This window comes from Balaenoptera ricei, chromosome 16 (assembly GCF_028023285.1).
Source record: "Balaenoptera ricei isolate mBalRic1 chromosome 16, mBalRic1.hap2, whole genome shotgun sequence".
NCBI lineage: Eukaryota > Metazoa > Chordata > Mammalia > Artiodactyla > Balaenopteridae > Balaenoptera > Balaenoptera ricei.
In genome coordinates, this window is record NC_082654.1 from 48,399,606 (window position 1) to 48,423,559 (window position 23,954).

A 23,954-nucleotide genomic window follows, 5' to 3' on the forward strand; every position below is an offset into this window, starting at 1 on the left:
CTCTCCATAATCAAGTCACTCGTATGTAGCACTCGGTAGCCGGAAAAGTCAGGCCGCCCCCGTTCTCTAAGGAGAAAACTGTCACTTGTGAGCAAAAGACTGAAGACACAGGAAAAGTAGGAACATCAGGGGCTTAATTACCACCAGTTTCCCAGTGGGTCTCTTGTATCCTGTCTCCCACTCTGATCCCTCTCCCACATTGCTGCCTAGGGATTTTTCTAAAACGGATCTCCAATCATGTTATTTCCCTGCTTAAAATACTCTCGTGGGCACCCCCGTGCCTCCAGGATGAAGCAGGGCTTCCCGTGAGTGGCAGCTGTCATCATCTGTCTCACGCTCCACCCCGTTACCCTGTGTGGTCCAGGTCATCTTACCCTGGGCCCCACGGGCTCTGTCCGGACCTGTTGCCCCGCCCATCCTCCCACAGAGCTGCCACTCACCTCCAAGATGTGGATCACTCACCACCTTCTTTTTGAGGCCTCCTGTCCCTTCAGTCCCACTCCTCCACAAATCTGGACTCTCCCAGGCATCAGAGTTATGCTCTGCATGTCAGGGACCTCCCATTGCCAACTCTCACGACCCTTTTCAGTTCATCTGTTATTTCTGACCCCTCCATGCATCGATGCCCTTGTCCCTGGAGGTAAACGTGGGTCACCTGCCATCACCCCAGCTGACTGCTTTCCCTCCTGGCTGTCGCCCCTCCCCAGATGGTTAGGCTGGCTTCACCCCCTCCACCTCTCTAGAGTACTACCTGTCTCTGGGGTCCTCTTCTCCTTGAACACATTGCCTGCGAGAGTCAGCACTCTCACAGGTGCAGCGGCCGCCTGTGCAGCCCACTGGCTCCCTAACCTGGCTCTTCAAGTCAATTCCAGCCTGGTTCTTCTGACTGTTTATGATACACCCCACCGGAAGCTCCAAGCGCACCCCAAACTTACCGCGGCACACACAGACCTCATCACCTTCCCGCAGTCTGCTTCACCTGGGATATCATGCTTCCAGAATCTGTGTGCCTTCTCCTCCCTTGCCCCCCATGTCCACTGGTGACCGAAGGCTGTCTGTTCCTTCGCAGGGGCCTGGGCTTGACCCCAGGCTAACCCCCGCCACGGCTGGTTCTCACGCCCGCCACCTCCCCATCCATCCGACTCCAGGGCCTCTCCATGGGCCTCCTACAGCACTTGGCCTCACCTGTGTCTCAGCACTTCCCACTCCATGTTGAAGTCATGTTAACCCACCTGAATGGACTTTCTCCTCCACGGCAACCACATGGTTCCTTTGTACAAAGTGACCTCTACATCTCTCTTGCTGTGAAGGCTGTACATTGTAGACACCTTGGATAGTGCAGATGGTGGGAACTGTTTTTTTTTAATTGTGTTAAAATACACATAACATAAAATTTACCATCTTAACCATTCATAAGTGTACAGTTCAGTGGTGTTAAGTATATTCACATTGCTGTGCAATCTCCACAGCTCTTCATCCTGCAAAAGTCTGTACTCATTAAGTAACAACTCTCTGCTCTGTCCCCCTCCAGCCCTTGAAAACTACCCTTCTACTTTGTCTATAAATTTGACCACTCTGGGTACCTCATATAAGTAGAATCATATGGTGTTTATCCTTGTGTGACTGGCTTATTTTACTTAACATGATGTTGTCAAGGATCATTTATGTTGCAACATGGGTCAGAATTTTCTTCCTTTTTAAAGGCTGAATAATATTTCAGCTTATGTATATATACTACATTTTGTTTATCGATTCATCTGTGGATGGACACTTGGGTTGCTTCCACATGTTAGCTATTATGAATAATACTGCTGTGAATATGGATGTACAAATATCTCTTTGAGTCCCTGCATTCAAATATTTTGGATATGTACCTAGAAGTGGAATCCCTGGATCACATGGTAGTTCTCTGTTTAATTTTTTGAGGAACCGCTATACTCTTTTCCATAGTGGCTGCATGATTTTACATTCCCACCAACAGTGCACAAGGGTTCCAGTTTCTCTACATCCTTACCGACACTCGTTATTTTCTGTTTTGTTTTTTTTTTAATATAGTAGCCAGCCTAATGGGTATGAGATGGTATCTCATTGTGGTTTTGATTTGCATTTCCATAATGATTAGTGATGTTGAGCATCTTTTCATGTGCCTGTTGGCCATTTGTATATCTTCTTTGGAGAAATGTCTATTCAAGTCTTTCCCCCATTTTAAAATCAGATTGCTTGTTTTTTGTTGTTGTGTTTATAGAAGTTCTGTATATATTCTGGATATTAACCCCTTTTGGATATACAATTTGTGAGTATTTTCATCCATTCTGTAGGTTGCCTTTGCACTTTGTTGATATGTCCTTTGATGCCCAGAAGTTTTAAATTTTGATTAGCATTAGTTTTAAAGTCATCGACAACCTGCCCATCACTCTGTCCCCAGTGGGGGACCTGGGATCTGCAGACTATGTGTGGAATGAATGAACAATTGAGGGCAGAGATCTGAGATTGGAGCTCTAAGTCCTCACTGCTCAACGTGAGGTCCACGGACCAGCAGCCTGGGCATTGCCTGGGAGCTTGTTGGAAAAACGGAAGCTCAGGCCCCACCCTAGACCTACTGATTTAGAATCTGCAATTCAACAAGGTTCCAGATGAATCTGATGAACATTAAAGTTTAAGAAGTGCAGCTCTGAGTAACTTAACAAACAGTAGCCAGCTCTGGTTGGGTCATGGCTGGCAGGACAGAGTCATCGCCGGCCACCTCCGGAGATAGTTGTATTTACATTTTAGTGAGACAGTTCAGCCCACTTGGGAGAATGGTGGGTTTTCTTATTTATCCACAAAGAGAGAATTAAACATGAGAATCTGCTTCTAAAGGGCATTGTGACTCTCTTTCATTCCTGTAAACCTTTCCTGGATAGCTCATCCCCGTCTCAGCTGTGTGTAGCCCTGTCCTGTGATCTCCTAGGACCCCTCACAGTCGCAGGTAGAGAATTCTGACACGTAGGGAATGTGTGACCAAGACCTGCGTGTCTGGGATTCCTTTGAGTTTAAAGTCTGCAGTAAACCTGCCTCCTCTCATGGAATCTGAGAGATCAGAGCACTTAAAACAGAGGGACGAGGTTCATTCCATCATAGTTGAAAGCAACCTGTCTTAGGAGTGGGCCTTGCACCCAGTGGTCAGCCCAGGACTGAGGTGCCAGCCCTATTGAGTGTTTGCCTGGTGTCAGGAAAGAAGCCCCCTCTTCCAGCTCAGTTTTCACTATCGACAGTGTACTTGCAAGACCAAAAAGAGTTTTTCTCTGATCAGTAGCAGAAAAAGGGCTTTGAGGCACATTAGACACCAGTGATAGAATTCTGAGAGGATTTTAATAATAACCCAAATCCCAGCAAAATTATTTCCGGAGGACACGCATTTCAGGTTTCTTGAAGGATGTTTATAATAAGCTGAAGAATTTCTCTTGTTGTCGTTAAATGTGCTAGCACTGGTTTCAGTTAAATTTTGCATGAAAAAAATATATTAACCTGCATAAAATATGTTCATAATCTCGATTTAAAATTAAAAAGAAGGAAAAACCCACAAGCACATGAACAATCTATCTCCCCAAGTAAAAGCCTTGGGAAAAAAACAAAAACTTTGCTTGTACCACGCTAGTACCATTTTTACAGAGATAAAAATCCTATGCCCCCCTCGGTACACATGCACATCCCATTATTGTCACGGGGAGTTATGTATGTCGACTGGAGGGAAGAATAGATGCCGGGGCTTCGGAAGGGATGAGAGTGGGGAAAACAGAAGTCATTTCGTTTCACAGGCTTCCTTCAGTCGGGGGAGGGCAGGTGGCTGGGCCTTTCGTAAGTGGGATGTGATCACCAAGGAGGCGAGATCAGGCCTCCCCGAAGTGGCAGTGGGAACATCTCGTATTAGAGACTCTTAGCCCTGACGCGGGCCTGTCACTTCCCCGCAGGCCACGAGGTCCGTGCCGAGGCCCCTCTGTGCTTCGCGCTGTCTAAAAACAGCTACGGGGCTGGATGCTTCTCAGCTTCATCACAGGCCAGTGGAGGTTGGTTGAGGCTCTGATGTTATTAACAATGGGCCAAGTGAAGCCGTTACTTTCAGGAGTCTTTTAAGACTGGTAGCACCTTAAGCACTCATTGGGAGCCCCCTTTTGGGAGGTGACAGGAATCCTCTAGAATTGATGCAGAGGGAGTCTGCCTCGCCCTGTTCTAGAAGGGTAGTGTGGCTTTGTGCTTTCAGGAGGGAGGTGATTTCGGAATTGACCACCTTGGAGCTGTGTTTCTCCAATTTGCTGCATCACAGATTCCTTTGGATCATTCTGCAGTCTCCCACTCAGTGTTGACAGGCAGTGTACGAGGTGCTATGGGAACAGGAGCCTTGGAGCCCCCTGACAAAGGTGAACAGGCAGCAGAGAAGTGAGCCGGGCCCGAGGATGGTCCAGGCTGGAGGCAGGCCCGGAAGCCCAGCGGGTCCAGTCCCCTGAGTGACCCTGCCTGGTCGCACAGGCCCACCCTGCTCCCGGGGGTCCTGGGCGCACTCTGGGGCAGGGCCATCTCTGTGTGTCTGCAGGGAATGTCCCTTCAGAGTGGTAGCTTGTTTTCCATCTCGGCTCAGCTGATTTGCTGCCTTTATTGGGCACTTCATTGCTGGGATCATTGCACTGCTGGGAAATATTTTTTTTTAACTTTTTCACTCTATTTCATTTTTGTAATCTCATGGAACAATATCATTTCTGCTCACATTTGATTTTTTTTTTAAAAAAGCCTATTTCATTTAAAACTTCAGTTTTGAATGCAGAGCACTTCAGAGTTGTTATTAAAAGACTTTTTCAGTCTCAAATAGAGAATACTAGAAATGAAGTGCCATTTTAGAAAAAAAGAAAAGAAAGAAAAACATCATCAACCTATCTGTAACATCAAGGTAGGCATCCAAAATATCAGGAAGAAAATTTCTATGTGGAACTCTGAGTTCATGACAAACTAATGGTACATGTAGGGGATTTTGTTTCCCTAGCCAGATTCAATTCTCATTTATTATTATAAGTTCCTAAAGCTGAATTTATAAATTCCAACAAGTACATGTGATGCAATAAGACACAGTCTTGTGAATTTACATTAGAGTGTGCATAGAAAGATGATGAATACAAACTATGAATTCAGTCATATGTGCCCATTGCCCATATTACATACGAATCCAGCAAATAAACTAGCATACCTCCTACTATTTTGTATTTGCTCCTAATGCTTGCCCTGTACATTGTGTCTAGAACATAATGCTGGTGGTGATGATGGTGATGGTGATGGCGATGATGATGGTGATGATGATGGTGATGACGGTGATGATGGTGATGGTGATGATGATGGTGATGATGGTGATAATACACACCTTCACTTTGATGGCACTTGCCCATGCAGGCACTATCCCAGTGTTTACCAATATCAACATTGGGATGACTCTGACCTATGCATTGTAATGTGTCCATCTCATAGATGAGGCAGGGGAGGCATAGGGAAGTAGTACCAGCACAAACTCCCCCTCCAGGAAGTGGCAGAGCTGGATCTGACCAGGCACTTGGCCCCCAGTCCCTGTTCTTCCTCGCTGGACTCTGGGGTCTGCTGCCTCTCATCAAAAGCACTCAGTAAAGTCCTAGGCCACTGGGTCGAGGGTGTTTTCTGTCCTGACTTTACTGGATGGGTTTTCATGATGAAAGCTGTAATGGTAATTCTGCATGGGGTGCAGGAGTAAGGCTGGCACTTCAGGATCTCTATTTGTTAAAACAGAAAGTAAAATTCTTCCTTGGGCCTCCTAACAGGTGGCTTCTGTTAGGAGATTGGCTTATATTCTTCTAAGTATTTTTCTATGTACATATAAACTTAAATCCATATATATGTGTGTATTCCCAAAGTGTATATACAGTCGACCCACAGTCATTGTAGGTCTTGTCCACGGATTATGACAAATCCATTTCTGTGTGTTCCCTAAAAACAATCCTAAACAAAATGTTCACACATTGAATTGTCTTCTCATTAACAATATATCAGGCTCATATTTCTATATCAGTACATATAGATCTACCCCATTCTTCTCATGACTGCAAAGTGTTATGGCATCATTGTTTCTTTAATCAGTCCCAACTCTAATTTCTAACTCTTTGGATCAATGCTCTAGTGACTATCCTTTCAGATACAAATTTGCTTAATGGTGTTTCTGTAGGAGAGATTTTTAGAAATGGGATTATGATGGGAAAGTATATCTGCGTTTTCAATTTTGATAGATTCTGCCCAATTACCTTCCAAAAGTGTTTTCTTAATTTATTCTCCCACCAACAAAGGATGAGTGTGAACATTTCCTCATACCCTCCTCAGTGTAGGATATCTCTCTATCTATCTATCTATCTATCTATCTATCTATCTATCTATCATCTATCATCTATCTATATCTACCTATCATCTATCTTTAAAACCATGAAGTTGAAAGCCATATGCAGATTTTACATGATTCCAAGTAGTAGAACCCAGGCATCCTACTTCTCAGTAGACTGTACTCATGGAAACCCTAGATAGGCTGAAAGAGAAATGAGTCCCATGGTTCTGCCCATGATTTCTGAGAGCATCCTCTCCCTACATTCCTGGGACCAAGGATATCCACAGAACAGTTTTTAATGAGTGTCAGACTGGTTTTCTTTCATTTTGTCTTATTCACTCATTCATTTAAAAATGAGCATTGAGTATCTCCTATGCACCAGGTAGCACCTGGGTCAAATATCTTCCTAGGAGCTAAGTTATAAACAGTGGCGTGCTCCAGTCCACTCCTATCCACTAGAGAAAATAAATCTCTTCGGCATCTTGAAATCAGCCATTGCGGGAGGATTTACACATGTAAATCAGCAAATGCTACAAATGAGAGTTTTCTTCTTGGAGGGCCAGTTGCTCGGCAATTTCCCTGCATACCACTGGGTGCAGCAATGGATAAGTTTGACAAAGTCACCACTCCCATGGACCTGAGTGGTGTGGTTACAGGCCAGCTCTTGCGCTGGCTCTGTCGCTTGCTAGCTATTGAGCCCAAACTTGCCATTTCTTTGCCTTGGTTTCTGAGGTCCAATGGCATCCAGCAGCATCTGGTACATAATGTTTTCCAAATGACCTCTGAGTATCTTCAGTTCTCTGCCTCTAAATATTTCAAAGGGAAATTGTTAAAACAACACTTGTTCGTTTCTACGATAAAAATTGTAGTCATAGTTGAGCCCTTGTGTAGCATTTACTGTTGAACTACCAGGTAATTTTCTAAGTACATTACATATATTAATGCATTTAATCCTCAAAATAACCCTGTGGGATAGGTACTATTATTAATCCCACTTTATGAATCCCATGCCTCTGATGAGGAAACAGAGGCACAGATTGGTTAAGTAACTTACCTAAGGTCACACAGCCAGTAAATAGCAGTTTTTCAGTCTCCGAGAGTCCATGCTCTTAAGTACCCCTAGACAGACCCTTGCCCAATCTGATGAATCTAGAAAAGTGTTAAAGATTGTTCAAGATTGAAGACTCTCAGAGTGGACTCCTATGTAGTAGGTAACCAAACACTCTCTTTTTCAAAGCATAAGCATTCTCTTGAATAATACTGCCAGGAAAAGTAATTTTGGAAGGCAGCTGGGAAAACATACATCTATGGTCCACAGGGAAGAGAAAATACGTGACTGTATTAGATCATGGAGCTCTCACTGTGCCACTGTGAAAAGTTTCATGTATCAGGACCCTCCCCAAGAGCGTTATCTATAATCACATTTTAGCTTCCAAAACATATGTTGGTGAAATCTAGAGATATCCATCTGTCTGATGACTTGTAATGCCTCAGGCCTTTCAGTGCAAAGCTTCAGCACTTTCTAAAGCTGGTCACTTCTGTCTGTCCTCAGAGCAATTAGCCAGGGGCATGTGACTTTCCGTCATGTCAAATTCATTCTGGTAATGCACTTTGCTAAACAGCCTTTGAATTCTCCAGATTCAGGAGCATGATGTGAATTTGCCCAGCTCATGATTTCCGAATGACTTCATCCAACCCAAGGTGCCAACACACCTGGATAAGACTTTAAAATCTTCATCTCCATCCAAGGCTTCTCTGCTGAGTTAGAGAGCCTTTCTAAGCCCTCCAAAGTCCTAGAGAACACTGGGTTATTGGCCATTAGTCACCGAGTAACCATGTGGAAGGGAAGCTGGGTGTGAGGTAGGCAGATATAATTGCAAGGCTTATAGATGGCTGAAACAACAAAGGAAGTGGGCCTCAGAGAGCGCCTCTATCTCCGTGCACAGAAACAAAGGGTCCTGGTCTCTGGGTCCTGACTCAGATTGTCAAGATGCACCTAAGTCAGCAGTCACAGCCGCCTGCTGGATGTGAGAATGCAGCTGGATTCCAGCTCCCAGCTCTGAGGGAGGATTCTGGTATCAGTTATACCACTAGAGCCAGAGGTCCCATTGGACCACTGACCTCAGCCCCAAAGAGACGGTGAGAGCAGACCTGGCATGTGGCTCCAGCGGGTACCTCGGAAAATTCCCCTGGATTTTCCAGTCCTACCCCATTGACGCTTGGCTTCATAGTTCTACCTGTTCAATGGGCACCTCTAATCAAGAGCCTGTTGCCACCTCACATGCAGCCTGGCCAAAGCAGAGCCTGCACCCTTGTCACTTCCATCCCATGCTGGTGAGAGGCACACTTGCTCCGTCCTTGGAGGTTAAGAGTCCTTTGTGGGTGAGACTGTGGAGAGAGACAAGTGGTCACCTGAAGGGATTCCCTCCTCCTTCATCATCCTCTCGTCAGTGTCAGCACCACGTGTCTGCTCTTGGAGCCACGCCCTCACATACTCTGTCCCTCCATACCAAGCCAGGCCTCTGATGAGCGTGGAGCAGCTCTCCTGGCCCCACTTGCCCTTTAGCTGGAGCTCACCTGCCCACTGAGCAGTGCAGACCTGTTCTGAAAACACCCTCTCCTGAGATTTGTGCCAGTGAAGCTTCCCCAGTGTCTTTGGAAGGTCACTCTTTTCCCCCTTGAGATTTCAAGGTCTGCTGTCTGCCTGGCTGGCTCACCTGGGTACCAGGCGTCCACACCAGAGCCTTAGTCACGGCGGCTGGCCCTGTACTTGTAAGTGTGGGGCACTGCCCATGAGCAGAGGGTGGATTCTGGGCAGGCCTGCCTGGCTCTGAGTCCAGACTCCATCCGACAATGGCTGCAGGACCGTGAGTGATGTACCTGCCTTTTAAAGCCTATTTGCCCCTCTGTGAAGTGGGCATGACCGTTGGCTCCACCTCGCATCCCTCAGGGCTGGTATGTGAGGATTGAATGAGTTGGTGAAGATTAGTTGACATTTCCTGAGTTCTGTCTCGGACCACTTCTTCAACCCCCATCCTCTGTCGCCTCCCAAAGTCACTTCTGGATTGTGTCCTTCATACCACAGTTTAACATCTCTGTCTTGGAAAGGTGTCTCGTTTGTTCAGTTTGATTCTTTATTTTAATTTAATGTGCATACCAGGGAACTCTACTTTTTCTTTCCATAATATGTTTAAATATAAATAAACATATAAACATAAACAGTCAGCAGACCTTTGGAACTCAAAATTAAGTCAAGTTCATTTCCAAGGCATGTTGATTCTTACAGGACATATAAGGACCACAACAGAGTTTTCTTTCCTGCGTTGGGACCTACAGGTATCCATTGAGGGCCCTCCATCAAATAGAGCTTCACTGAATGCACAGCATCCCTCACCCCAGTGGCCATAGTTGCATGTGTACGGATATTGGGAGGCGAGAGTTTGTTTTATCAGGTACTCCTCTGTTGAATAAAAAATGAGCACTTATCTCGAAGGGGGAAGAGGAAGTCTGCCCTTGATAATATGGATAATATGTAATTCTCTCTTGGGTAAATAGATTCCTGATCGTGCAACTCAGTAGAACTGCAATCACATTTTTAAACTCTAAGGTGACGTTAGCATAAACATCCCATGTCCTAGTTATTGATCTGTTGCTGCGGTAATGGTATTACCCAATTGAACTTCTGACATTGGAGAACTTGCAGTGGCTGCAATTGCATTTTTCTTTTATTCCTGCAATTTAATTCAACTTGCATGTCCAACTGTGATCTCTGTGAAAAAGTGTTGTTTTGCAGGAGTCTGCATAGAGTGTTAAATCTCTCTCTCTTCTAGTAGGAAAGTTCATTCTTGGCTTGAACCCCAGAAACACACCAACAAAATGAAACACTCAAGAAACTTCCAGTTAGGAGCTCGAAGTGAGGTGTGTTCCCAAGAGTTGCACAACTTCTGCCTTTTGGGGGTCGACTTTTCTGGTGCTAGTTTTATCCAGTAAATCCTTCCCCATAGATATATGTCCCATAATCATCACCCTAAAACTGGGGGTAAGTGGGGCTTAAATGAGAAGTGGGAGGTCCAGCCTGGAGGCTGTCGTCTGCTGTAGCAGCGTCTCCTCACTGGCAGGACAGAAGGATAGGGGATGGGAGACATGGTGTTTCAGACTTTGAAACTTGCATACTCACTTTGTTACACCTGGAGACCAGAAGATTCCATCACTGCATTAGAAAACTGGTCTGTGTGATAATCCTTTCCCAATTCTTCTAAGGGGATGTCGTGCTGTGTGGGAATTTAATCTGGCTCAGTGGCTGTCAGTGAGAACTTGAGTGCAAGTCTAGAATTGGTGAGTCCCTCAGGGACAGTGAAATAGTAATTACTGGATCACTAGCACCTACTCGAATGGCTAAAGTAAAAAATACGGGCAACACCAAGTGCCATCGTGTATGCAGAGCAATTAAAACTCTCAGATATTGCTGGAGGGAGGGTAGAATGGTGTAGACGCTTTGGACAAATAGTTTGGCAGTTTCTTTTGAAGTTAAACGTACTTTCCATGTGACCCAGCAACCCCATTCCTGGGTGTTTACCCTGGAGTAATGACACATCACACACAAACCTGCAATGAATATTTATAGCAACTCGATTCATAACCACCAAAAACTTAAAATGACGCAAATGTTCTTCAGCAGGTGAACGTATAAGCAAAGTGTGGCATGTGACACACCATGGAATACTCCTTACCATCGAAAGGAGCAAACTGTTGATACGTGCAGCAGCTTGGATGAAATGTGAGGGAATTATGCTGAGAGAAAAAAGCTGATCCCACAAGGTTACATACTGTAGGATGCCTTTCATATGACATTCTCTAAGAGAGAAAACCATAGTGACAGAACACAGATCAGGTTGCCCCATGGTCAGGTTGGAGGGAGGACACGACCTCAGAGGAAAGCGTGAGGGCATGTGATGGGACTGTCCTGTGTCCTGAGCCCAGAAACCTGTACTTGTGTTCAGATGCATACAACGATCCCCCTAAAAAGTCACTTTTACTGCACGTCTTCTAAGAAAATTAAATTAAAAAGTGAAATAAAAATCTCCTTGGTGTCCCTGGAAGGCATAGTGAGAGGTGTGAGTAGATCTGTAATCCTAGGGCTGGGGGTGCACGGTGCGTGCGTGAACCTGTGGGCTGGGGGGTTAGGGGGTGTTGCCTGTGTTGGAGAACATAGCTCAGGAGCATGCTTAGAAAGGTTTAAATATTTATTTATGTAAATAAATAAATAAGAATTTATTATAAAATCTCTTCATTCTTTGGCCAGTGAGCAGTTTGATGATTACTATTATTAGAGAGAGAGAGAGGGAGAGAGAATATGTCATGGTGGATCCCAGTGCAATCTCAGAAGACCTCACAAGGTTGGGCAGTTGTATGGAGGAAGATGTGGCCAAAGATAGTGTCCGGGAGTCCTCACCGAGGGCTTGGTTGGGTTTTGAAGGAGGAGGGGTCCACCTTGTGTATGAGGGGAGAGGGAATGCCATGCCGAGGGATCCAGCATAAATTGAAACCTGAGCTCCCCTCACCTGCTTAGGACGTTACAGGAGGGGAACCTGGGAGGAAGACTGAAAGCAAGTCACGTGGGATAGTTTGCATCTAGAGCATAAGCCTTGGCACTCTTAGCAGTGGCAGGGTGTCCAAAGTACATCAGTGCCTTCCCTTGGGGCCTTGCAACCTACAACACGTATTGCTAAAGAACTTCTTTGATATTCCAAACAACAGATCAGAAAGATCCGAGAGGAAGGTACTGTGAAAGAATAAATCTAGCCCTGCTTCTGGCTCATGTTGACACCTATATCCTGAGCCCCACCCAATCCTACACCCACAGTGGGCTGGGTCCTCTTTTTCCGTACCAGAGACAGCAGACTCCAGGCCGCCGTGATTGCTGAGAGCTACTGGAGATCACAGGTCACTGCCCCACACCATCTGGCCACTTCCACTTAGCCCTGGGAGTAGGAATTTCCAAGATCATGGTTTATTTTATGTATTTCATTTTATTTTGAAACAGATTGTCATTTATTTGTCTTTTACAACAAGATATCTGGGCATAGGATAGGGCCACTGCTAGTGCATATGGCACTTTTATGTAGATTATAGAAGAGTGCCCCTTCTGAATAGACAGATTGCAGAAGGGCTCCTCAGCACTGTTGGAACAGCCCTGCACCCTCTTGGGAAAGCTGAGCATGGAGTGAATTTCAACCCTCAGTTACCTAAACCTCGGGCCCTTGGTTTCCTGAGACCAAGAGGCTCCAATATCTTGAGCATGTGGGCCCTGGTTTCCATTCTTTTTGCCACAAGTCTCAAAATTAATTCCATTTATTTTTCACTGGGAAGAGACAAGACACCTTGCCCACGAAGGTCTGAGCGCACAGATGTATTATCACTTCCCTGGATCAAGGAGCCCTTTTCTGTGGGATTTCGATCTGTCTTCCACTCAACACTTGCTAAACCTCCTCCAAGTCTTTTCCTGAGGTTTGCTTCTCCTTATATCAGCTGCATGAGAAGTGGCAACAAAAGCAGTGGCTTCAGGGAGAGCTGGGGAGGGGCAGGTGGGTGCACCAGGATTCGGGCAAAAGCAACCTGATTCGATAAAGCTGACTGCTCCACACTCAGAGCTCTGTTTGCTCGGTTGTAAAGATGAGGATAAGCGTGGGCTCTGTCTGTGCCCTGGATTCAGTTCAGAGGGCAAGACTGTCCCGCAGCCCATTATTCACATGGAGGCAGCCGTGCCTGGGCCTCGGTTGCTGCCTGCAGTAGCCTCCTTCTCATGGCTGGAGCCAAGCGCCCTTCTTAGCAGGATATAAATGCCAGCATCCCCATCCCATGTTTCCTAAAAGCTAATAGGTATATGGCCCAGCAATGCAGCTAGGTCTGTTGCAGCCCAGGGTCCAGCTATGCCGTGGGGGGCAGGGCTGCGGGGGGTGGGAGGGGTGTGTGTGTGTGTCTTGGGGGGTGGGGGTTGTGCCATATGAGAGAGTCCTAGAGCCTCTTTATTCCAGTGTTGTTCCTCACCGAATAGGGGGAGAGGACGGCTCTCCTCCCATGTTGACATAAAATGCAGTGACTTCTTATATGCACCCACCCCAATCCTCTCCCACTAAGGCAGCCCATTCCCTCTTCCCTTCTCTTCTGTCACCATCCTGACTAATCTATCAGTCTGCTCAGCTGTCAGGCAAAGTACCATAGATTGGGTGGCTTAAACAAATATTTCTCACAGTTCTGGAGGCTAGAAGTATGAGATCAAGTTGTCTGCAGAGCTAGTTTCTTCTGAGGCCTCTTGCCTTGGCTGATAAATGGCCATCTTCTCCCTGTATCTTTACATGGTCTTCTTTCTCTATGTATATGAGTCCTAATGTCCTCTTCTTATAAGGACCCAAGTCATCTCGGATTAGGGCCTGCTCTAATGACCTCATTTTATCTGAATTACCTCTTTAAAAACCCTGATTCCAGCTATAGTCACATTCTGGGGTATTGCTTCAACATATGAATTTTGCAGGGACACAATTCAGCCCATAACAACTAATTTCCTAGAATCTCTTCCTTATGTGTCAGAAGATATCCAGGACTACTTAGTTCACATAGTTGTTGGTAACGCATGAAGATCTCAGAAGGTACACAAATGGATATTTGAGCTGACACTCTAGAGAAAAATGATGACACCAGAACATTTATTCATTCAGCAGGCACGCGTTTAGCATCTTCTATGGGGTAGGCCCAGTGGTGCCAGAATCATTCCATACATCATCTCATTTAAATCCTCATTTACATCAGCAGGGTAGGTCCTTGAGTGCCAGTGATGGAACTGGCCCAAGGTCCCACAGCTGGCATTTGACCCAATTCCTCCTGCACCCACGCTCTGCAGGCAGCCACTGGGTGACGGCCTCTCCTCACCTCCTTGCCGTGAACACTTTCACTGAACCGGGAGAATTTCCTTTTATTCTCACCTTCCTTGGGTGCAGTGACACGTGTCTACATCTGAACCTCCATCCCCTCTTGCTCATAGAATCCCATTCCAGACTAGGGAATGGATTCTTCACGACTAGGAGGAAATGTATGAAAAGTGAGATTAAAGGCACATAAAACAAAGGGGTTTAGAACCTACGAGACTCCAAGCAGTTGACACAAATACCAGGCCTCTGCTGGAGGAATAGAAAGGGAAATGGACCAGGAGTCTCTCCAGGCTGGGTGAAAGGGAAAAGAAAGTAAAACCAAACAGTCCTGGGAAGAGGATATGGCACTATTGCTTCTCACATGTTTAGAAAGTTCTGGAGCCTCTTCTAAAGGACCCTACCAGAACTTCCAGCTGTTGGTCCCCAGCCCCCTCCTGTTTCCGGGAACACAGCAACAGCAGACCTAAGTGTAAAGCTCATGTCTGAGGCCTGGAAGCCGTACCTTCCACAGTTTCCTTTGTGTTTTCCAGTGCAATCGAGAGCTGCTGCAGGCGTGTTTGTGAACAGCCAGTTCAAGAGTATTAAATTTTGTCTTCTTGAGTGCTGATGCCCCATGTACTTCCTGCACCACCAGGAACAGGATGGGGGCTTGAAGAGAGGGTCATTTGAGGGCCAGAAGCTGTCAGGGAACTAACAGAAGTATGTCTTGATTCACCTTCGGAGACCCATTCACTGTACTCCAGTTCTTGAATTGCCATACACATTAGGAGTGATTCCTTATCTTAAATCCAAACAGGTTTGTGTTGGCAAGATGGCGGACATCACCTGACATACAGGTGGGGCCCTGCAGCAGGTCCCTCACCCTGCCTCTGCCTCGTTGCACTTGCCCACTTTAACCTTTACATTCTGCTCCTGGCTCCCAGTTTTACTACCAGTTCTACAGTCTTACCTGGTCTCACTGATACGCCATTACTCTTCTCTAAGCTACTTCTTAATGCACCTAAACCTTCCACTAAAGCATCAGTGCAAAGAAAGGTAGCTGGGTGAAAACTGGTGAGGAGTCTACATTTTGCCCATTTCAGTGGCTGTTAGGAATTTATTTCTAGTTAAACAAGCTGGGAAATGTAATTAAGCACATGGTTGATAGGGATAGCCAAGGATGCATGCCAGAAAAACAATACGTTCTTTAAAGGTGCCAAGGGCTAATATTATGCATCTCCTGTTGGAAACTGTATACACTTCACAATTCAGAGCCTCCTGTGTGCTGCCTCATATCTTCAATCAAATTATTATATTCCAGAAATATGCATAAGGGAAATGATTCTACACATTTTATGGTGGGTTGTTGCTTGTAGCAGTAATTGAAGTACCTTTCCACTTATGAAAGTACTAATTTTATTTGTTTTTATTGCTTTTCTAGATGCAATTATTTATTTAGTGTGCTTTGGCTTTATTAAATTATGTTTACTATAGGAACATCATAAAAATGTATGAAAACAACACATCAGCCAAGCCAGCCTGGTGACCTGTATTGAGAAAGCTAGTGTTATTTTTCATATCCAAACGTAATGGAATAACTTAAGAATAAACAGATAATCTACTGTAGAAAACAATGCAATTTCAAAGTAATGTAATAAAACACCTGGACAATATGATTTCATAAATCTTGGTTCTAAAATTTACATGAGTTGGGTTTTGTGTGCTTGTTTGAGGACACATGACATTTCTAAATGGAATCATTTTAATGTGAAATGTAATTAAACCGAAAGGCAAGATGTAAATGGTATTTTTGTTGGCTGGTAAGATATGGATGACTAAGAAACAACGTAAAGATTTTTGGTATCAAAAGACAAGCAGGAGGCTCTGATCCCTATAATTGTCCTTAACGCTGAAATTTTAAAAGGACCAGACAATTTTGAAGGTCGCTCAGCGGTCGCCCCTGACTAGTCAGTACTGGCCGTAAGGAGTTCTTTACATTCTCTCTTTGTCTCTTGCTCCCTGTCCTCTAGTGTGATGCTTCATCTCAAAAGAAAAGAGGCTTTTTGCTTTTGGCATACTTTTTAAGAAACTTAAACTGAATGTGTACGATTTATTTGTCCTGACTTCTGGTGAGTTAACCAAGGTATAGCCAAAAAAATAAAAATAAAACAATGACAACACAGCCAAAGCAGCCAAAAAACAAAAGCAGGGCTGCTTAAATGAAAGTGATGTGTCTTTTACGACTATAAATTAGTGACCAGCTTTTATTTTTCTAATTGTGAATTAAAATGAATTAATGTGCTGTTTAAATAATGTACCATCTAGAAAATTTGAAAGGTACCAACAAATGTCTACAATAAAGGTTGAGTCTGTCTCCAGCCACCCCATTTACTTCCCCAGAGGGAAACTTGGAGACCAGGTTCTTGACTTCTAGGCGAGTTCCAAGGGTTTTCTGAGTATATAACATATATACATGTATATATACTCCCATACACTACACAAATGATAGGAAAACATACAGTACACATATACAGCTCCATCATTCTTTTTAAAGACTGTACCAGATACTCCATTATGAATGCATCAGGCTCCTATTGATGTCCACTGAAGTGTTTCCAGCTTTTTGCTTGTACCAGTAAATACTTCCACCAACAATATACAAGAGGACCTGTTTCTTTCTGTTTCTTTTGGAAAACTTTTAGTTTGCTTGTCAACTTGAAAGACAAAAACTGATGTCTAAGTGATTTTAAATCGCTTTTGTCTTATTTTGAGAGAGGTTGAGTCACACTTAATATGTGTAAGAGCCTTTGTGTTTCTCTTCCTGTGCACTCTCTGGTCCTGTCTCTTGTTCTTTGCTTAATTTTCTAATGGACTGTTGGCCATTATCTTTGTTAAATTGTAAGGCCCTTTCATATGAGTTGCGAATATTTTGCTCATGTTTTCAATTGTCCTTTGACTTTATTTAGAGAATATTCTGCAATATATAGCATGAAAATTTACATATCTTTTTTCTGTTGCTCCTGGATTTTGTGTTAGACTTTGAAACACCTTCCATATGCTGAGATTAATTTTTGAAAATTTCCCCACACATTCTTCTAACACTTTTATGAGTTCATTTTCCATATTAAAATTTTAATTCATCTGGAATTTATCTAATGTAAAGAATGACATAAAGGATATGATTTGTTTTTCAAATGGCTACCCGAGTATCCCAACACCATTTATTGAAAAATAATATTTGGGTTAATTTCTGGATGTTTTCATCAGTCCCATTGAGGTCTATTCATTTGTTGATACCACAGTGTTTTAATTATAGCAGCTTTATTTTTAATATGACTGGAGTTGGATCACCAATTATTCTTTATTTTAATAATGTTTCTTAATCATGGTAAGAAAAAAAATCTATGACTACGTTATCAAGAATTATTTTTAACAAAAATTTTAAAATTTTTATTAAATGCCTTTCCAGCATCTATAGAGATAACCATATGGTTTTTCTTTCTGTTACTACTGTGAATTATATTAATAGATTTTTCTAATATTGAACCATCTTTGCATTCCTGGAAAAAAAGTCAACTTGAACGTGATTATCTATCTTTAGTGTGCCTTTTCATAGTCTCTGAGTAAATCTGATTTATGCTAATTTATACTAATACATTACTAATACTGAGTAAATCTGATTTATGCTAATTTATACTAATACATAATACACTATACTAATATACTAATAATTTATACTAATACATTTATACTAATACTAATACATGTTCTAAAATATGTGAAGTTCTTCCTTTTCTGTAATGCTCTGGATCAGTTTAGTTATTATTGGAATTGTCTGTTCCTTAAAGGAATCTCTCTTAGAAATTCTCTTATCAAACTGCCTGTGCCTGGTGCTTTTTTACCCCACATTTGTTTATTTATTTATTTTTGGCTGTGCTGGGTCTTCGTTTCTGCGCGAGGGCTTTCTCTAGTTGTGGCAAGCGGGGGCCACTCTTCATCGCGGTGCGCGGGCCTCTCACTATCGCGGCCTCTCTTGTTGCGGAGCACAGGCTCCAGACGCGCAGGCTCAGCAATTGTGGCTCACGGGCCTAGTTGCTCCGCGGCATGTGGGATCTTCCCAGACCAGGGCTCGAACCCGTGTCCCCCGCATTAGCAGGCAGATTCTCAACCACTGCGCCACCAGGGAAGCCCTGTGCCTGGTGCTTTTGACAATATTTTCTTGCCTTCCTTCTGGCCTTCCTTCCTCTGTTCCTTTCTTTTCATTCTTTATTTTTGATGGTAGTTAGTAGTTTGACATTTTCTGGAGTTAATGTTCATAATTTATATTTTTCTGGACTAGTACTCATTTTATCCTGTATTTCAAGGTTTTTGCAATACGTTGAACAAAGTTGAAGTTTTAAAATTTCTTTCATTTTATTATACCTCCTTTCTCATTTCCTATTTGATTCATTTTTGCTTTTTCCCTTTTTATCTTGATTAATTTTTTTGTTTGTTTCATTGGTGTTTTTCAAGCACAAGCTTTTGGATATTTTTAATTATTCTACTGTTTTCTATCTTCTGACTTATACAGTCTAGTGTTAATTTTTTTCATTCTTCCTTCTGCTTTTCTTTATTTTGTTCTTTTTTTTACTAACTTCAGTTGGATGCTTGATCCATTTAATTCATGTTGTTTAATATAGATATTTAAGGTTATGATTTTTCTCTGAGTACTACATTCTTTAGGTTCTGGCATGTAATGTCTTCATCATTATTTTCAAGATATGCTGAAATTTCAGTTTTATACAGGTTAAGTCACTTAAAATTTCTAGATGGTAGCATTCTAGTTTTGTTGTCAATTTTTGGGACTTTTTGTTTCTGTCTCTCCCTCTATTTTATTTATTTATTTATCTATCTATCTATCTATCTATCTATTTATTTATTTATTTATGGCTGTGTTGGGTCTTCGTTTTTGTGTGAGGGCTTTCTCTAGTTGTGGCAAGTGGGGGCCACTCTTCATCGCGGTGCACGGGCCTCTCACTATCGCGGCCTCTCTTGTTGCGGAGCACAGGCTCCAGACACGCAGACTCAGTAATTGTGGCTCACGGGCCTAGTTGCTCTGCGGCATGTGGGATCTTCCCAGACCAGGGCTCGAACCTGTGTCCCCTGCATTGGCAGGCGGATTGTCAACCACTGCGCCACCAGGGAAGCCCCTCTCCCTCTATTTTATCCTTTTGATGAAAGACTGTAGTTACATTATTTTACTTTTCAGAATTAAAGTTTACTTTGTGGCCTCATGTTTAATCATTTTTTTTGTTAGTATTCTGTGACAACTTAAAAATAAATCATAGTGTTTTTTGCAAGACATAGTGTTCTATATAAGGTAACAAGATCTATCTTGTGTTATTTAGGTTTTACATATCCTTTTTAATTTTTTGTCCATTTGTTTCCCTTTGAATCCCCAAAGTGCTATGAAAATACATGTCTGATGAATGTATGTGTGATGTTGAACTCCCGGTAGTCAGCTCAAATTGTGTTGTTTTTTGTCTTATAGCCAAAGATTGCCGAAGAGAACTTGACCTATGCTGAGCTGGAGCTGATCAAGCCCCACCAGGCTGCCAAAGGCATTCCCACCAGCACCGTCTATGCCCAGATCCTCTTTGAGGAGAACAAACTGTAACTCTGCATCGTATTTAATATCCGCCACCCCAGTTATTTATGAAACCTTGGATACAAAGTCCTTATTTTTGTATTTTCACTTGTGCCTTCTGTGTGGTGGGAGCCCCATTCCAACGGCATCCCAGGTGCCTTCAGAGAGGCACAAGGCTCCTCTCTGCAAAAGAGCAGGGGCTGCAGCCCTTGGACAAATCTCCCAGAACAAGATTTTCTGGGTCTGAGCCCTGAGCAGTGAGGACTCTTGATTCTGAGACCATCCAAGGAGATTTTCTGCTGAGCCAAACCCCTTCATGTTTCTTTGGGTTTTATATTTTTTAATCTGAATTTTAATCTGCTACCCTTCCTTTATCTGTGATATCAAGCTCATAATATATAGCTAGAGGAAATGCCATTATAGGCCCAAGTGTGAGATGGTAGATATGTACTAATTGGTTTTCAAAGGATCAGATAACATTGCCAGGGCACCCAGAGCAGTGCAAAGTGTTTATTGCAAGCGGTCACTCAAGATAGCATCTCTTGTTTTAAATAGATGCACTGACCCTGGTGATTCAAGGGCAGAGAGACAGATTGTGAGGCAGTCTGACATCTAAGCTGACAGTGAACTATCTGGATACCCCAGTGCCCGTTTCTCTACCCACCATCACCCACGGCCACTGGACAAGTAGAACATCTTTCATTCTGAAGGGCTTCCACCCCTTTGGCAGGGAGACTTATCCTGGTATAGAGACTCATATTCTCCAAGAAGTTCTCACTCACTCTTTTCCAAAGGAGCCGGGGGGTTTGCCATCGATTGACAGAATGGAAGAAGGGGACCTCTTGGAAGTGTGCCGAGGTTATCAACTCTAATTGAATGTCCTCTCGTGTGAAAGCATAGTCTTTTGCCTGGTTCCCCAATGGTAGGAGAGTAGGAAGTATACGCAGGGCTGGAAAAATGTGTCCTGAACACCCTTCTGTTATAAAGTGCCTTGCCCGACTCAACTTTGCATGTGAATTCTAATTGGCTTGGCTGGGAGGCAGTGATGCATATGGCAAATAGATCCATGGGGAAGTGGCTCTGGGGGCCTATATGACATCCAGGATCTCACTGAAGGCAGATCCATTCTGGTACAGAGTCATCCTGTCAGCTGTGTCGTTAAGGACACTTCTTGATGTGTGAGTGCGGTCTGGGTGGATTTTTAATGCACACTACAGAAGTTGTTTGGCTTTGTAATGGACCGTGTATATATGGTAAATTATATATTTTAAACACAACCTTGAGTGTGAGTTGTGCCCCTCTGTACAGCCATGTGAACTTGGTTGAGTTTCTTATCCCCTAATTGTCTCAGACTCTATGTTTATACAAAGGTGAGTTAACCTCTCTTAGAATTCTTATAATGGGATAATGACTATTGGAAGATTCTGGACACTATAAATAGCTACACAAGTGCACTATGTTAACATACATGCTAAATCCATTCCATATTTTCAAAATGAAAATGTCTTTACTATTTAAGGCTCTTATTGCAATAACTTTAAAAAGTAAATATTCGTCCGTAAACTTAGCTCTACAGTAACTTTCCCAAAGACCCATGATAGCTTACTGGAAAGGGACCAGTCGGGAGCAGGTAATGATTTTCCAGAAGCAAAAATAACCTGACTTTACAAAGAGGAAGTCATTCTCTCTAGCCTGTACCTGCGTCTCATTCCCTCCCTCTCTGCCAGATATCCAAGGTAGTGAATAAACTGCGCAGTTTTTGAGGAGGAACTTCCCAGAGCATCTCTTTAGGACAGGAGGATATAAGGTTAGTACACCATTCATATCATAATTATCCTAGGCATCCTGTCATATTTTTATCATGGCAGTCTTCCAGCAGAACATGGTTATATGGTGTTTTGGGGATGGAGGATGATTCCCTGATTTGCACAAGGAGCTATTTGGACTGGTGGGGCCCTGGGAGTGCCAGGTGGGAGTGGAGAGTCGGGGTGTGTGAAGAGGCGATGGTGGGGAGAGGGCCATGGAGTAGGAGATCTCCAGGCCTCTGCAGAACTGAACTTCTATCACCCCCGAACCCACCCCCTTAAATTCAGTGGGAGCTCCGTGCCATCACATATGGAAGTGAATGCATTCCACCAAGAAGAGCACAAGCTTTGAAGAGCTGGTAGCTGTAGGCTAAGTCCAGCAAGTCATTGCTATTCAATGATTCAATTCAGACTCTCCAAAACTCTGGTCATAGCTGCATAAATCCACACTGAGGTGCGTGAGTGGGGGACCTGCTGACATAGGGTATAAAAGGAGGCGGCAAGACCCTCACCGTCTACTGAAAATGCTTTCCAAGGGAATCATGGAAGCTCTTGACAACATCTAAGCAGAGCTTGTCCCACTATTCTCTTTAGAAGCAAACTGTCCAAGCTCTGCTCAGAACTGGGAGCAATGGATGATTTGCACCTGACACTTGTTTAGGATGATAAACCTTGATACTATTGTCATAATAAACTTAAAAATCGGTCTACTTATTTGTTTTCTATCAAATACACCACTAAGTCTGTATTGACATTTCTAAAGATAAGTAAAGGAATACACATCATTCAAATAGAAATTAGGAAAAGTTCTTCAATTTGTTTTGCTATAAAGCATCTGTGGTAACAACTACAGACAAGCTGTTTTCAACATGGAAAATGGCCTGTGCATTTAAATAAAGTTAGAACAAAGAACCCATTGCTCAGAATGGAATGCAGTGGTACTTGCAGGCAGAGTGCACATACGCTCAGATTTGGCGGTGCATTTCGGCCTAGGCCATGCATGGCAGAATCTTCACAGGAGGAAAGGAGGGGGAAAGGGGTATTCCCCGAATGCACCTGTCTTGCCAAGTCAAAGCCCCAGGCCTTGAACTAAAGCAGCTGTGGTAGGAGGACAGGGCTGGGATTTCTTTAAGATCACCTCTTTGTTAAATCATCATGTCTCTGTTAACTCACAGGGCATAGAAGAAAAAGCCAAGCCTAACCCTCCCCCTCATATTTGTTGGTGTGAAAGTGACATGGGGCTCTTCATATTTTTTAGTTCATAGTCATCATCCCACACACTGATGTGCCCAAAGACTCACTTGGGATAAGAACGCTAAACCAGTTGATGCTTTTAGGGACTGCTCATGGCCTCGTTCATCACTCAGCCCCTGATATGCATGGCTACAACCTAGGCTGGGCCAAGAATGGGACTCATGCCCCAGGCCACAAAAAAATGGGCCAAAGCGTGCATGAGGCCCAGTCTAGTCTGATCAGAATTCTTAGGAAAAAGAAAGCATCTTTCCCTTGGGCAGCTAAGCTGGGATGCCGCCTATCAGAACCACCTACAGCGACGTCTTCTGCCAAGTAGAGAAGGCTTGGCGGATGAAGGAGATGCTGAGAAAGCAGCAGGGAGGACGGGGTCCTGCGAGCACAGAATCCCAGCCCCCAGCCCCTAAGATCCACCAGACTCTTCTTTTTCCTTTAGATCTTCTTTCGATTCAATAAACTACCCACTTCTCCTACTATCTAAATCCTGGTTTTGCTGAAGCTAGTCAAGTTGCAGTGGAGAGAATTCTGACTAATACAGCATGCATCAAAGCTGTTTCCCAGCCCAGGAAGCAAAGAATTTTACTGAGGGTACCACCCAAGGAGCCCACTTCCATCACGTCCAGCAACTGAACTGGCAGCCACGAGCTCCTGCCGCTGTCTGTTTCTCACTCAGTGGGGCCCTCACAGGGCTCCGAAGATGCCCTTCTCCACGGAGAGGGACCATCAGGGTTCAGTCCTGATGCTCTCCTAAGAGAGGGACTCTCAGTTTTGGAACAGGGACCCTGGCAGTACTGAGCCATGCTGGTGGCAACAGGGGAAGGGCACAGGGTAGAGACTTGAGAGGGCGAACCCTGTCATGTGGACGTTGGAGGGAGCCTTTTTGTGCTGTCTGGCCCTGAAGTTTAGGCTGGCTTCCACATAGAACATGCTGTCTTTCCAGTATCCCTGGGCAAGAGGGAGCCTGTTACAAGATGAGGCAGCCACGTGCTGGGGATGTTGACCTT

General features: G+C 43.9%; 1 protein-coding gene across 1 annotated transcript in view; it reads left to right on the forward strand.

The window, feature by feature from the left end:
• The window catches only part of VSTM4 (V-set and transmembrane domain containing 4), an 89,828-nt gene extending 68,657 nt beyond the window's left edge, over positions 1 to 21,171 (forward strand). The window contains exon 8 of the mRNA XM_059899351.1: positions 19,799 to 21,171. Coding sequence (XP_059755334.1) covers positions 19,799 to 19,924 — 126 coding nt within the window. The 3' untranslated portion in view covers positions 19,925 to 21,171. The remainder of the gene's footprint in view (positions 1 to 19,798) is intronic.
• The last annotated feature ends 2,783 nt before the right edge of the window (positions 21,172 to 23,954 follow it).